We start from the raw sequence: 14,820 nt of genomic DNA on the forward strand, positions 1-14,820 counted from the left end.
TCCTTGACCTCCGACGGCCCACTTCTCTAATAGGAACAATGACTTCCCGAGATCATATGTGAAAGGAAGCATCCCCACTACTACATAGAGCTCACACGTCAGAAATGCACACCTTGCAATTCACCATCCGTCATTGGCATCAAACCACTACACCCTTCAACTGTCTCTAACTTCTTAACACTGACCACCCTTACAATACACTGTCACTTACCTCTTGTTCCACCTTTGTTCATTCTCTAACTCCAACGTCAAATTAAACAATGGTTAGGAATCCTAAAAACACAGCCTCAATCTACTTTGAGAGGACAACAACATCAACAGCCACACACGGTACATGTTCTGGTAGAGATAGATGGACCTATAAAAGTTTAATCAAATGTACAACCAAGAACTCCTGGATTGACAATATGCTGTGGTGTGCCTCAGCCTACCTTTAACCCTTTCTTACCTTCCTTCCGTACATACTGCAAAGTTGACAGCGTAATTTTTTATTTTGTCAACATGCCCAGATCACTATAACCTTTCCTTAAGGCGTTTCTTGGTGGTTACCTGATAGACATGCCCTTCAGAGCCAACCCAATCCGCATATTTCTCACTCCATGTGGAAGAACAACCCTTTCTCCTCACGTCATACAGAGTCACCAGATATCGTCAGTTAGTCTAAAATCTTGAAATAAAACCTCACACATTCAAGGATACAACTCTTTTGCATTAAGCCTGTTTCTTCCTCTAAGATGTTCATCTGCCATTGCCAACTCAAACTCCTCACCGCCAAACATTCCATGAGAACAACCACACACTTGCCACACCGCATCAGTTTCAAATTCAGCATCCTCTTCCTTCACAGTGAGGCAGGCAAGACAAACAGCAACCAGATTGCTCCAGCTCGGTACATACTCTAGCTCATAGTTATAACACTGCGATCCGACTGCCAGTTTCCAAAGTCAGTGCTTATGATCCATTCTCAGAATAATGCGTCGCCCCATATTTACATGTTTACTGTCCTCTCCACCCGAATCAGCAGCCAATGCTTCTCGTTCAATTAGAGTAATCACTCTCTGTACAAGACAATAAAAGGCAAACGCTACGGTTTGTTCTCTTTCTGCCTGTAACTGCGAAAGAACAGAATCGACCTCTATTGAACTGGCATCCCATGTAGTAAGTCTTCTTTCTCACGTCCAAAGGAGACAAAACGTGTGCCTTCACAATAGCCATTTTGAACTTCCTCAAATCTTTATTGCGCCTCTCCCCACAATTTCTCTTTTCTCAAAATAATTTGTAAATCTTCTGTTCTGTGGCAGAGTCCAGGACACACTTTGATAATAGTCCACTACGCTCTGCTCATCATCTGGAATTGCAGCATTGACAATGGCACTCACAAGAACTGATTTTGGTTTCATACCTTCTGATGAAACCGAATAGATCAAATATTTTAACTCGTTGCCAAATCCTTCATTTTTTCTTCGTACAATACTATACTAGTATTATACAATCTGTATACTTCTTGTTTTAAAACTAAGTTATGTTCTTCAATTAATTTTACAAAAACTAAGATGCCACTTTGAAAAAAGAGAACATTCTCTTGTTCTCCAAATATGCCTGTCATCAATCTTTGGAAGACACTTGCGGCAGAGGCAAAGTAGAAAGAGTCATGTGAATTGAAAGACTCCCTCTGTGGAAATGAATGCCATCAATACTTTCAATTACTTCCGAATTGATGTCAAGCATTCTTCATATCTCAGTTATATTTGGAATGAGAAAACAAGGCATTGCAAGTCTAAAAAAAACTTTAAACTAAATTCAGATTTTTTATTTCGTTAAAACAACTGAAGAGCACAATTCCTTTGCATTGAAAGGCTCAGGGAGATCCTCCCCAGCTATCTGTTTCGACATCCCCTTCACCTCTTCTCTGATCACTAGTGAACTTTCATCTAGCTTTCTGTCCTACAGGTGTTGCATTCTGCATTAGCACGATTTTACACACAGCCTTTAGCTAACCTTCCCTTAAAAACACTCAGAATACCATAAGATTTTATCTAAACCTGAATCTTCAATGACAATTACTTTATCAGCTGCTCTTGTGTTTATGACAATATTTAAGTTACATTGAAGTATCCAACCGAGAATAGGCAGAGCACTCTTTTCTACATAAAGCTTCCCTCTCACCACCCGATCTTGAAAATGGATATAGGCCCACACACATCCTAAAGCCATTGTAACCTTTCGGATTTATTTCCAGTGGATCCAGCTTGAAACCAGGCCATGTAGCTTCAAACATGTCTGAGGAACAATTGTGTATAGTAGTCGATAATCTACCAATAACATCAGGCCCAATGCCCCTTTCTGTGAGACTTTCTGCATCCCTTCCTAAAGTCAAAACTAATTGTTGAGGCAGGCCAAAAAAAAACACTCCACACCCATGGCATGAGCTTGTTCCAGCCTTCACAGCACGTTTCACTACTGGCTTCCCTATTAGGTGTTGTTAGTCTTTTGTCAATAGCATCCCCTCCATTCTTTGTCTCATCAGTCACAGCCATCGGAGTGCTGTTTCTTAAATCCACCCCCTCAGTCACCGCTGAGTGCTGTTTCATAATTCCACTCTGATCTCCCTCATATATATTTCGGATTTCTCCACCACCATGGCACCTGCAATCACTCAGTTCAGGCTGAGATTACCTGCTGCCCACAGACATTATTGCATCTTTTTGCTTGCACACCGGATGCTCCATTGATCTTTGATCCATTTTTCTGTCAATGGAGCAATTGACATTTATTTGCCAATTCCCCTAGCCTTTTTCCAGACTCATACACTGTTTAGCCTGCTCCTTTGGAATTGAGTGTAGAATTTGTGTCGCTTCAAAGGGAACGTATTTAAAGATGAACACACTTAACAGGTTTTTTCTATCCGAAGAGGCACTGAGTTAATCATGGGATTGGATGGAATTTTCGAATACTTCAATTCACTCCTCCCACTCAGTGGGGGTGTGGACCTGGTTGTGGCAGAAAGCTTGAAGGAACAATGGTTGATTGGGCAGTACCCATGGCAGAATTATACCTTTTGTAAGGCTACCACAACTTCAGATTCCGTTAAGGTGCTGCCAAAGTTTACTGGCACCTTGGGTTGATAGTAGTCCCGTGACAAGAAAGTATAAAGCAGTCCTCGTCAGCTTCAGCTGTCAGTGAGTGGCAGAAGGCTGGATCGAGAGTGCTGCTATTTGAAGTTTTATTAGTGGCTGTAGAGTATTGCCGATTAATGTATATGTAATGTTTGATTCTCACACTAGAGGGCAGCAGAGGGCTGACAAAGCAAACAGTCAAAGGACTGACTTATCACGTATTAAATTACGTACTGATGCTGCTCGTGTGCTCCAGAGGGGCCTGCAGAGTAAGGGCTCGCGCCGACCGACGGACGGGACGGATGGTGTCAGTGAGCGGTACTGAGGGCTGCTGCCGGGGGCGGAGTGTTCCTACTCCGCTCGCCTCACAGTGGAAAGCACGAGGCAGCACGCGCTCGATACGATAGGCTGTGCGCGCGGCCGACATTTAAAGGCTCGCGCCGGCTGTGGGGCATTAGATGTCATTGACACTGCGGGCACTCGCACCTTTGCCATCATTGCGCATGTGCTGGCTCCGTCTTCAGCACAAGGAGCCATAGGTAACGGAAGAAAAAACACAAGAATATGCCAAAAATGAACACACCACAATTCACTTAAAATGGGTGCCAGGCAATATCTTCAAGAGGCAGTCAAGTGAGGTGCTCTGTGTGGTGATTGGTATCTACGGCCTAGGTGCTAGCGTTACAGGGTCGGGGAGCTGCTTAAATAACACCACAGCTATCGTCTGGGCCGGAAGTCCCGTGCGATCTCCCTCCGCCCGTTTATTTTATTCTCTCTGGCCACGCCTGGCCAGAGAGTGTTACATTGTATGGATGCCCTTCAGGGCACTGGAGGCAGTCTCTCGGCCTAACAACTAGACTGCTACATCCCATCCCAAATCAGTGTTCTTCGGGGACATCAACAATACTTCAACATGCAAAGTCTGCTAGCCTTTGGCTCGGCCTTGGATTCGGCCATAGGCTGTAGCGACCTTGGGCATCGCGTTGATCTCTCCTTGCGCTGGCGGTGTTTCTACAACGCTGGATTGTCCACCATCCGTGGCCGGCATGGCATCTTCAGGCACTGAGTTTTGAGTGTTGTCGGTGTGTGGTGACAGCCCGCCACTTGGACACTCCTCACTCTCCACTCTCCTGGGGTGTTCACCATCGATGCTCTTCGGTTGTACTTGTTTGAACCAGGAGATATTCCGTGTGATGATCTCTCCTCCTTTCTTATCGGTGAGGGCAGTTCCATTGAGGTTCAGTACTGTCCACAATCTGGGCTCATATGCTGTGCGGAACTTCCCTCCGCTGCGACGGTGACGCACTAGGACGGTGCATCCAGGTGCTATGACTCTCGGCCGTGCTCTTCTCTGGCTACTTGCTCTGTCGTTAGTAGCTCTTCATCGAGCTTGTGTTTCGACAGGATATGACTCTGGTGTCCAGCTCTCAGCTACCGGAATGGTGTCTCGTCAGGGACCAGCTAGCATTAGTGCCCACGGCGATCACTGTGTAATGCAGTGTGATGTGCTGCGGTATTCTCTTAGAAATCTGTGAAGCATAATTTCGGGGTCAGATTGTTCGGCTACTGCTATGCGAAGGATTTTATTGAGTGTTCGCATGAACCGTTCCGCTTCACCATTGGCTTGAGGCCACTGAGGAGTGATGCGGTGATGTTTGATTCCTAGTTGCGTTAACAGCTCTTTAAATTCTCCTCCTTAAAATGGAGGTCCGTTGTCAATTTTTACGACTTGAGGTAGTCCAAAGAGAGCAAACGCTTTCTCGAGCACTGGCTGCAGATGGTTGAAAGATGTTGACGGTATGACATCTACAATAGGATACTTCGTGTAACTGTCGACTAGAACAGCGGTGACTCTTCCGTCTGGGAAGCTCCCACAGTCTAGGCTTACCCATGACCACGGGGACGGGGCTGGGTCCTCTGTTACTACCGGTGATGGTGCTTCTGGGTTACTGGTGAGCTGGCAGGCTCAGCAACTCCTCACAACAGTGTCCACGGCTGCCTCTAGGCCAGGGAACCACACCTTTTCTCGCATTTGTGACTTCATCCTCACAGTCCCTTGATGGCCTTCGTGAGCTAGAACAGTTGCTCTTTCCTGGAGGCCTACCAGGATGACGATCCGTGATCCACGTAGTACGACACCACTGTCGGAAGTGCTCAGCTCATCATGGACTCACCACATCTTCCCTAGACGGATTCAGTCTGGTTCGTTCCATCCGGTGATACCTTGGAGGAAGCCTTCCCTGCGTATGGCTTCTAGTACTTTTTGTAGCACAACGTCATTATTTGTTTCCTCTTTAATCTGTTCAATTGTGAGGGCTCGGGGGCAGACCCATTGAGACAGCATGCATACATATTCTTCGGTGCGTTGTTCTTGTCGGGCGCTTCCTGGAAGTGTGTCTAACGGGTGTCTAGACATGAAGTCAGCCGGATTTTTGGTTCCGGGTCTGTACTCTATGTCCATCTGAATATGTTGTAGTTGTATTGCCCACCTTTCAATCCTGGGCGGTGGATGCGGAGCAGTGCCTCTGAAGAGCGGAAGCAGTGGCTGGTGATCAGTTGCAACCTTGAACGGGTGTCCACAAATGTAAAGATGAAAATGGTTGCAGGCCCACTTGATAGCTAGCGCCTCTCGTTCAATTTGGGAGTAACGAGCTTCGGTTGGTGCGAGTGCTTTGCTTGCGAAGGCTAGGGGAACCCATTTTCCTGGCTCTGTCTCTTGGGCGAGGAGTGCTCCTAACCCCACGGGGCTGGCGTCCACTACTACTTCTGTTCGACGTGCCAGGTCAAAGTAGGCCATGGTGGTTTTACTCAGCAGAGTCGTCTTGACCTTTTGGAATGCCTCCTACTCTTCTTTTCCCCATTGCCACACTGCATCCTTCTTTGAAAGAGCTCTTAAAGGTTCGGCCACTGTAGTCAGGTTCGGTATGAACAGTCCACAGTATGTGGCCATGCCCAAAAAACTCCGAACTTCTGATGCTGTGTTGGGTGCTGGTGCTTGTTGAATAGCTTGCGACTTCCTGGGGTCTACTTGCACTCCATCTTGGCTGAATACGTAGCCAAAGAACTCAATGGCCTTTTGGAAGAATTGACATTTGTCCCGGTGGAGTGTTACTCATGGTCAACTAGTCGTTGCAACGTGGTTCGGAGGAGACGATGGTGCTCCTCGAGAGTCGCTGAGTGAATGAGTATATCGTCACTGATGTTGATGACGCCTTGGAGCCCAGATAGCATCTCCCGCACAGCGTTTTGAAAAATTTCTGCTGCCGAAGATATGCCGAAATTTAACCTTCTATAGCAGCGTAGCCCCAGGTGAGTTGAGCAAGTCGTGCTATACCTACTTTCTTCAGCCAGCTTCAGCTGGTGGTACCCCACGTTGAGGTCGAGTTTGGAAAACCACCGAGATCCATTGAGATCAGCTATTATGTCGTCGACCGTTGGGGTAAGGTGTCTCTCCCGCTTTATCGCCTGGTTAGGCATGCGCATGTCGATGCAGAGAGGTATCTTCCCTGGCTGTTTCGGCTTTTCGGCTATGACCATGGGTGACACCCAGGGTGTCGTCCCCGTGACTTTCTCGATCACTCCCTGTTGCTCTAAACTCTGTAGCTCCTGCTCAACGAGTGGTCTGAGATGAAAAGGTATGCGACGGTGCCGTAGGGCCACTGGTTTTACAGCTTTGTCAAAGTGTAGCTTCACTGGGTCTCTTTTCATGCATCCAAGGCCTTTGAAGACTTGAGGGAACAGCTCAAGTATATCATCGGCCTGTAGGGTCTTGACTGCGTTAGCAAAAGTTACCAGTCCCAGATCTTCTGCCGTGTGGCTGCTCACTAGGATATCCGCTTCTCGGTCTATGACGTGGAACGTCGTAGTGACCCCATGTGTTGACTTGCACCATCATCTTCCCCTTCAGGGGTAGCGGCTTCTGACTCCCATATGTCAAGATCTTTACGTTCGACGGGGCTAGTGCCAGCTTTGGCTTCAGTTGTTTGTACTGCTGGCAGCCCATGACGCTTATGGACGCTCCTGTGTCAATTAGAGCGGTTACTGGTGTTCCTGCAATTTCGATGGCGCACGTCGGTTGTGGCCTCCTTCGTTTTAGATCGCCAGCAAAAGATATCATGTAAGCTTCGGCCTCATCTTCTGTGGATTAGTCTAGGTACTGCCTTCGGTTGGCTGACATTTTCATTCCTTGAGATTGGTCTGCTTCGTCAAGCGACAACTGTCGTACTGCCTTGGACGGCGGACGTCTTCCTCGAGCACCTCTGCTTCTGGCCCCTCCTCTGCAGACAATGGCATAATGATTGAGGATGCCGCACTTCGAGCACGTCCGACCTTGTGCAGGGCATTCTTCCGGTGGATGTTCCTCATTTCTGCAGTAGCCACAGCGGGACCCCCGCTGACTTCTGGTCGGCCATCGCCCCCGGGCGCCCCTGGACGAAGTTCGCATGGCATCCGCACGTTCAGTCTTTATCGTTATCGGCTTTTCCACTTGCTGGGCAAGCTCGGCGTCTATGACTGTAGCTCTGGCATCAGAGAGTTCGTGCAACCTTGCTAGGATAAGAATATCTTCCAAGGTGATTCCTGGTTGTCGCAGTATGAGGGTCCGAAGGTGTTTGTTGCGGCACCCTTGGATTGCTTGGGCTCTTACTTCTTTGTTCTGGTCATCGTCCATGCAGGTACTAGTCAATTCTCGCAGTCGAGCGTGGAAGGCATCCATTGTCTCGCCTTCTCTCGGACGCGCTTGAGGAAGTTTGAATCGCTCGTAATCTGGGTTGAGCTGGGGATCAAAATGGGCATTTAGTGCCCTGACTGCTGCGTCGTAGTCGGTAGGAGGACCGGTATCCGGGAGGTGTGCAAACAGTTTATATATTTCTCTGTAGTTTCTCACAGGGGGAGGGGGTCGGAAAAGGGCATTGTGCTATGAGCAGATGCATTAGGTGTTGGGAGTGAACCACTAGATGGGAATAATATGCTCCATTGCTCCTGTTCATCAGCTAGTGAATTTATAAGCTTTGGATTACGATTTGTGTCTGTGCTGAATCCTTTGCTCCGGGTACGCAAGCACAGGAAGTGATCCACATGGGATGATTATGAGGCTGTCTGGTCAGCAATATCCTTTCATGAAACTAACAGGACAGTCAAGGATAAAAAGGATATAAACGGACAGCATGGAACCAAGGGGGGATGGAAGTGGTGTAGCTAAGGCTTTACACTGCAGCCTTAGAGAGGTAAACGGGCAGCTGAGTACTGAACAGATACAAAGGCTGCATACTTCATTGGGGCCCGTAGACCCTCCTCAGCTGTGCTGACCAGTAACAGGCCATGCCGGGCTACCTATCCAAGAAACCGACCTGAAAATTCCTTTATCTGCCTGTTCCATTACTATTCCTCCTCACACACAATCCCACGTAAAAAACAAAACCCCTGCTTATAAACGAGCTTGTCTTTCAAACTAACTAGATTCTGTAGCAGTCACATGAAAGAGTCTGTCTCCAGGACAGTTTCGAGGCTGCTTGGCCTGCAAGGCAGCAACTTTGGGCAAGCAGTTTTATGAGTCTCTTCATTAGAGACTGATATGAAAGAGGAATGCATCGGCTGTAGGGGTATCTGAGGAGGACATGCCCCATTTATCGCAGACTTAATCTGTGCGAGTCAAGTTCAATGAACTGGCCCATGCAATTAGGCCCATTTCTAAAACGCAGTGGTGTGAAGCATAAGCAAGCGGCCCAGAATCCAGAACTGGAGACTGGGCAGACTTCTGACTGCAAAGTGACAGAAGTGCCTGGAGAAAAATCTGTGTGAGTGGGAGCCAAATATGTTGTGCATTTTGACACAGATTACCTCACCCAGAGAAGAAGGGACAAACCTAAAGGCATGTACATGCATCTGGACTCAGAAATATAATTTCTGTGCAAAGGGGATCTAGTTTTCAGCCCCAGAAGAGAGTACACTTTAAAGCTACAAATGGAGGTACAATATATGTGAATTCCTGCATAGTAGGGTTCACACATTTTGCACACAAGTGCAAACAAAGCAAAGACTAGGGGTGGGCAATAAACTCCTCCAACAGCTGAGTTTTGCCCAATCCGCGTTACGCTTGTATTGCAGAGTTCCAGCAAAACTCCACCAACTGTCATGTGGTTGAGTATTTTCTCACTCACGGTTCACAAATGTTAAGTTGGCGAGTGAGAATTTGCAAATTCCAGCGCGATATTTTTGTGCTACAATGCCACTCATCGAGATTTTCTCAATGCGGGCAGTCGCAGCAGGTGGTGTTGCAAAATCTGCCGCTCGAGTAGAAAATCAATTTGAGCAGCAGAAAGAAGCAGCGCCCTCTGGCACACTGCATGGTGCTGTTCGAGCTGATTTTACAACCTTGAACAAACTCCCAGCGTTAAAAAGCAGCACAATAAGCCGAATTACACCAGTTCGGGGAACTCTATGGAGTTTCTCCTGTAACTCCGAGTTTCGCCCTCCCATGGCCAAGAGAAAACATGACCTTTTGTAAATCTTTTAGAATTATCAGGACTTTTTCCATGCTGAGCCATCTAGTTGGAAATGGCCTCTTACTTCTGCTGTTCCATACGGTATCTTTCTTCTTCTATCCGCCTTCTTTCTTCTTCTTCCCGTCTTAACCTCTCTTCCTCCTCTCGTCGACGTTTCTCCTCTTCTCTTTGTAGGCGCTCTCGTTCCTCCTCTTCTCTCCGTCTTCTTTCTTCCTCTTCCCGCCTTTAACACAAAACACAGTAAGATAAACACACATATTGCAAGACTGAATCGACAAAGGTTCAGATATAAAAGCAGTGGAGACTGTAAACTATAAGTATTAGAAAAAGGAATGATGGATTCCAAAGGCCCAGGGTAAGCAGTTCAAGAGTCAGTTTTAAGGGCAACCAGACAAACCAGGGAAAAATACAAACAGCACAACCACCCCCGCAAAGCTCAGAGTTAACATGAAGGAAATAAACTCCTTAAATGATCATTTGACAAAATGGATAGAATATCAATGGCGGAGGTCTGCGCAATGCTAAATTTACATACAAGGCGAAATACACTTCAGAGCTCTGCTAATGCTGTGGAATCATCAACTTGAGGTACGCTTGAAGTCCATGTAATCTAGTTATCATTTAAACTGATATTAGTAAGAGCAACAATAATGATTGTTACGCAAGGTCTGACTGCACCAAAGAGAATGAGCAGATTAATATGAAAATTAGGTTTATTGCCTCACCTTTTCCTTTCTTGCTCTTCTTTTTCTATTTTATGTGAGGTGACATATGTTGAAAAAAGGTGACAACACCTATTTAACAGCTTTACGAACTCTGTCATCGCGTCTTGCCTACTAGTGTTTCCCAGGGCAGCCCATTCTTTCCTAAATGAATAAAAGGGAACACATGTAATCAAGAAACAACATTTTAGCCATGATGAATCATACCACCTTGATTCACAACACATTTTTGGTTCATACTAAGCTACGCAATACAGGGATTCTCAACAATCAATACAAATAGACAAAAGAGCCCTCCTGTTGGAGCTTCTTTTCCGCCTTTACCATCAGCTCTTCTAAGTGACCTCAGAATGGCGTAAATGCAATACAAACAAGCGACATAGTACAATGTTCTAAAGAGCTCTGTGCCCGGTTTACGGAAGAAGTTAGTTAATTAGCTGCCCCATCAATCTAAACAACCCCCAGTGAAAATTGTTTACATCCCCGACAAAAGTCTGCGTCGAGAGCTGAAGCCACCCGTCCCTCCCTTCACTGGCAATACTGTGTCCAATCACTCTGCTGCTGGATGTAGAAACATTGGGAGAATTGTAGCAGCTCAACGTAGGATCTATCTCGAATCACATAATCTTCATGATTCTGAAAGTGGGCTATCAACTCAATGTACTAAATCTGCCTCAATAGATGACTTTTTGAGAGCTGCCGATGAAACCGGTCCTAGGATGCCTGTTTCCGGTCCAGGGAGGACCTGGCTTGGGAGTTCGGGCTAGACTGTTCCCATGAGGCATAGGGTCAAGACTGATCTGCATATGGCCAGGTCTAAACTGGGGTGGCATGGTGAGCAAAAGAATGATGGATTTAACCCAGATCTCTTGACTGGGGGTGAATGTTTTGATTTGTTCTGCATTCCGTCCATCAACTGTGTGGCTAATGCCACTTCTCTTCTAAGCTTGCTGGACTTATTAGCAGATTTCAATATGGTGAATCATGAGCTGCTTCCGCTGAGACTTAAGTGTTGGAATAGGTGCTGAAGCGCTGGATTGGTTTATATCTGTTCTGCAGAATCAGATGCAAAGAGTAATAGTTAGTAAGTTTTTGTCCTTGCCTTCTATAATACGCAAGCCTCAAGAATCAGCTCTACCTCCTCTATTATTTAATATCTATATTAGTCCTGAATTGGAAATTCTAATCAAGAGTGGCTATTCCTTTTACTCTTATGTAGGAAAAAACACAGCTTATTATTTTTTTTTTTTTAACTTGTCTTTTTATTTATTCTTTTACTTAACCAAGGTCCCCAATGACACAGCGTTAAGCCTACAACCCAGTTCGGGCCAGCCGCTTTTCAGTCAAAGCTCCTGAGGAGGATTCTATGGAAGCAGTATAAAATAATTTAAACACTGCATGTCGCCTACAACCCCTGTGGGGCCGGCCGCGTATCTAAACACATGGCGAGGTAGGGGCATTATATGTAGCGTTGGGGACCTTTGCAATGCAAAAACAAAAACACGGGCAAGGGGCCCATCAAAAGCGGATAGAGGAAACTAGATAGAAGAAAGCCAGACAGAAAGAAGAGAAAGAAGAGCAGGACAGCAGCCATAGTGGCCAGGCAGACGGACGGGAATGTGTAGGCAACAGCGCATAACATTAGACGTGCTTGCTTTGGGACTAATCATAGGGGGCGTCCCTGATGACTGACCTGTTCATATGAGGAGTCTACTGGGATCCGACGGTAGGAGGGCATCGTCAAAAAGGTGTAGCGCTCGGAGGGTAGGTAACGTGCATGTTCTGTTTTAGAAAGGTACTGGACTAGGGGCCGCCAGACAGCAGTGAAGCGTGTGTCACGCGATTGTAATCTTGCTGTAAGCAATTCCATAGTTAGCACATGCCATAAACGTGTATACCAAGCCGCTAATGGGGGAGTGTCCATTTTTTTCCAGTACAATGCTATAGTCTGTCCGGCTGCCCCTAGCATATGGAGTGCTATAGTCCAATTGCTGCGGGTAAGGGCTTTCAGACTGACAGGCTTAAGGCCCAAGAGAACTACTGTGGCGGAGTCAGGTAGTGGAAACCCCAGCACCCCCTTGATGTGGCTAAGTACTTCCTTCCAGAATAGGGTCAGGAGCGGGCACGCCCACCAGATGTGCATGAAATCTCCAGGAGCCTTCAGGCATCTCTAACACAATGAAGACACGATGGGGAACATTTTGTGCAGGCGAGTAGGCGTACAATACCATTGTGTCATGATTTTATAAGCGTTTTCCTTCTGCGGAACACTGTGATAAACCCCAGAGATATCCCGCCAGAGACGACGCCACTGCGCTGAGGTGATTTCCGTGGGGGAGAGCACCTGCCAATGGTGCTGGTAAAGATGTGGAGATAGGACCGGGGGATGTTGTAAAATCTGTATGTGCGAGAGATCAGGCCCTTTGACTCATCAAAGAAACGGACCAGCCGTTCAAACGGGGTGAATGGACGGGTAGCGGCCCTGTGCATTTCTGGGGAGGACACCCAGTGCCGCAGCTGCGCATACTGTAAACCCGCAGTCACCGGGAGACCAAAGTCCTCCCGACACCGGGCAAACGTCTTAAGTATTCCCCCTCGTACAGATCACCAATCACCCTACATCCCCCCTGTAACCAATCAGCAAAGGCTGGCGAGTGAAGGGCCGGTGGGAAGGCTGGGTTGCCCGAGATAGGTGTATGAGGGGAGGGAAATGTCGTTAAGCCCTTACGTACTGCAATCGCGTCCCATATATCCAATACCGTTTTGGTAGGGACTGCCATATAGACGCTCCGCGAGCGCGCCGTGCGAGAATGCCAGGCAAGGTCCCAAATGGAACGCCCGGTTACCGCCCTATCCATATGAAACCACACCTTCTCGCTCTCAACGGCTATCCATTCCGACACAAAGTGAAGGTGCGAGGCCCAATGATAGTCCAAGAGGTTAGGGCACTCAAGACCCCCCCCCCCCCCCCCTCTGTCGCGCGGCGACATGAGGGTCCTGTGGGAGAGTCGCGGCCTGCAGCCGCCCCAGATAAAGCGAATGATATCGCGTTGGAGGCCCTGAATTTGATGCTGCGGTATGGGGGTGGGGAGGCATTGAAATAAATATAAGATTTAGGGAGTATTGACATTTTTATGGCATTAAGCCTACCCAACCAAGAGACCGTGAGGTTTTTCCACCCCGCATATCTTCCAGAACAGTCCTCCGCCACTCCCGCCAGTTTACCTGGGTCCACGTGTCCAAGGTGGGGTTCAGTTGGAGGCCAAGATATCAAATATGCTCCGTGGCCCATTGGTAGGGAGCAAGCGTTTTCAGGACCAGCACTTCTTCTGGCGGAATCGTGAGATTCCGAGCCCAGGACTTGCCATGGTTTGTTTTGAGGCCCGAGACGTGCTCAAAGGACTGTAGTAGGGTATGGAGCAGTGGAAGAGACGTGTGCGGGCGCGACAAAGTAAGGATAAGATCATCCGCGAAGAGTGCCACCTTGTTTTGCCGGCCCCCAAGGGAGATCCCATGTACGTCCGGGTGCTGTCTAATCATCTCCGCTAAGGGCCCTACCACCAGGGCAATCAGCAGAGGTGACAAGGGACAGCCCTGTCGTGTAGCTCTAGAGATCGAGAAGGGATCTGTAAGCTGCCCATTGACTCGAACCAGAGCTTGCGGGGAAAGGTAAGGTGCCATGATCATATTCCCACCCAGTCCGATCTTCTGGAGTACCGCTCGAAGGAAGCCCCAATCCACTTGATCGAACGCCTTCTCCGCGTCCAGCGAGATAAGACAGGCTGGTATTTTCCAGTGCTGGGCTTTCCCCACCAGGTGCGCGATTCGACGCACATTATCCACCCCTTGCCTGCTGCGGATGAAGCCAACTTGATCCGGTTCCACAAGCCCGGGCATGTGGGGGTCCAAGCAGCTAGCGAGCATTTTGGTGTATATTTTAAGATCCGTATTCAGCAAAGCTATCTCCGCCATACCCATAGAGGACGACGGCCCCTCCGCACCCGAGAAGGAGTTATACAGCCGCAAGAGATGCTGCTGGAGCTGCGGCAGAAACATACGATAAAAAGCCAATGGCAAGCCATCTGGCCCTGGCGTCTTCCCGAGAGGCAGACCCTTCAGCGCCGCCCGCAATTCCTCCGTCGTGAGAGGGTCTTCCAGCTGTTGGGCATGTTGCGGGTGAATTGGCGTCCAGGGGAATTGAGCTAGGAAATCATCTAGGTCGGCGGGCGAGGGGTTGTCCGCCCCGTAGAGGGCAGCGTAGTAAGCCCTGAAGGCCTCACATTTAGCTTGTTCCGTAGTAGCCCAGACCCTACCTGGTGTTTGAATATTCGCTATGTGGGTATTCGCCGCACGAGCCCGCAGGCGCTGCGCCAGTACCCTACCTACTTTATCTCCCCCCTCAAAATACCGTTGCTTTAGGGTTAGCAGGGACGGCTTCGCCTTATAAGTGCGTAGTGTGCGGAGTTGGCCCCAGAGGTT

General features: G+C 48.0%; 1 protein-coding gene across 1 annotated transcript in view; it reads right to left on the reverse strand.

Annotated features, from left to right (window-relative positions):
- Window positions 1-14,820, reverse strand: part of ACBD3 (acyl-CoA binding domain containing 3) — a 158,308-nt gene that overhangs the window by 39,468 nt on the left and 104,020 nt on the right. Inside the window, exons 3-4 of the mRNA XM_085610409.1 lie at window positions 10,345-10,485; window positions 9,684-9,842 (exon numbers count right to left, since the gene is read on the reverse strand). Of these exons, the coding sequence (XP_085466535.1) occupies window positions 9,684-9,842; window positions 10,345-10,485 (300 nt within the window). The remainder of the gene's footprint in view (window positions 1-9,683; window positions 9,843-10,344; window positions 10,486-14,820) is intronic.

The sequence above is a fragment of the Triturus cristatus genome, chromosome 6, assembly GCF_964204655.1.
Source record: "Triturus cristatus chromosome 6, aTriCri1.1, whole genome shotgun sequence".
Classification (NCBI taxonomy): Eukaryota; Metazoa; Chordata; class Amphibia; order Caudata; family Salamandridae; genus Triturus; species Triturus cristatus.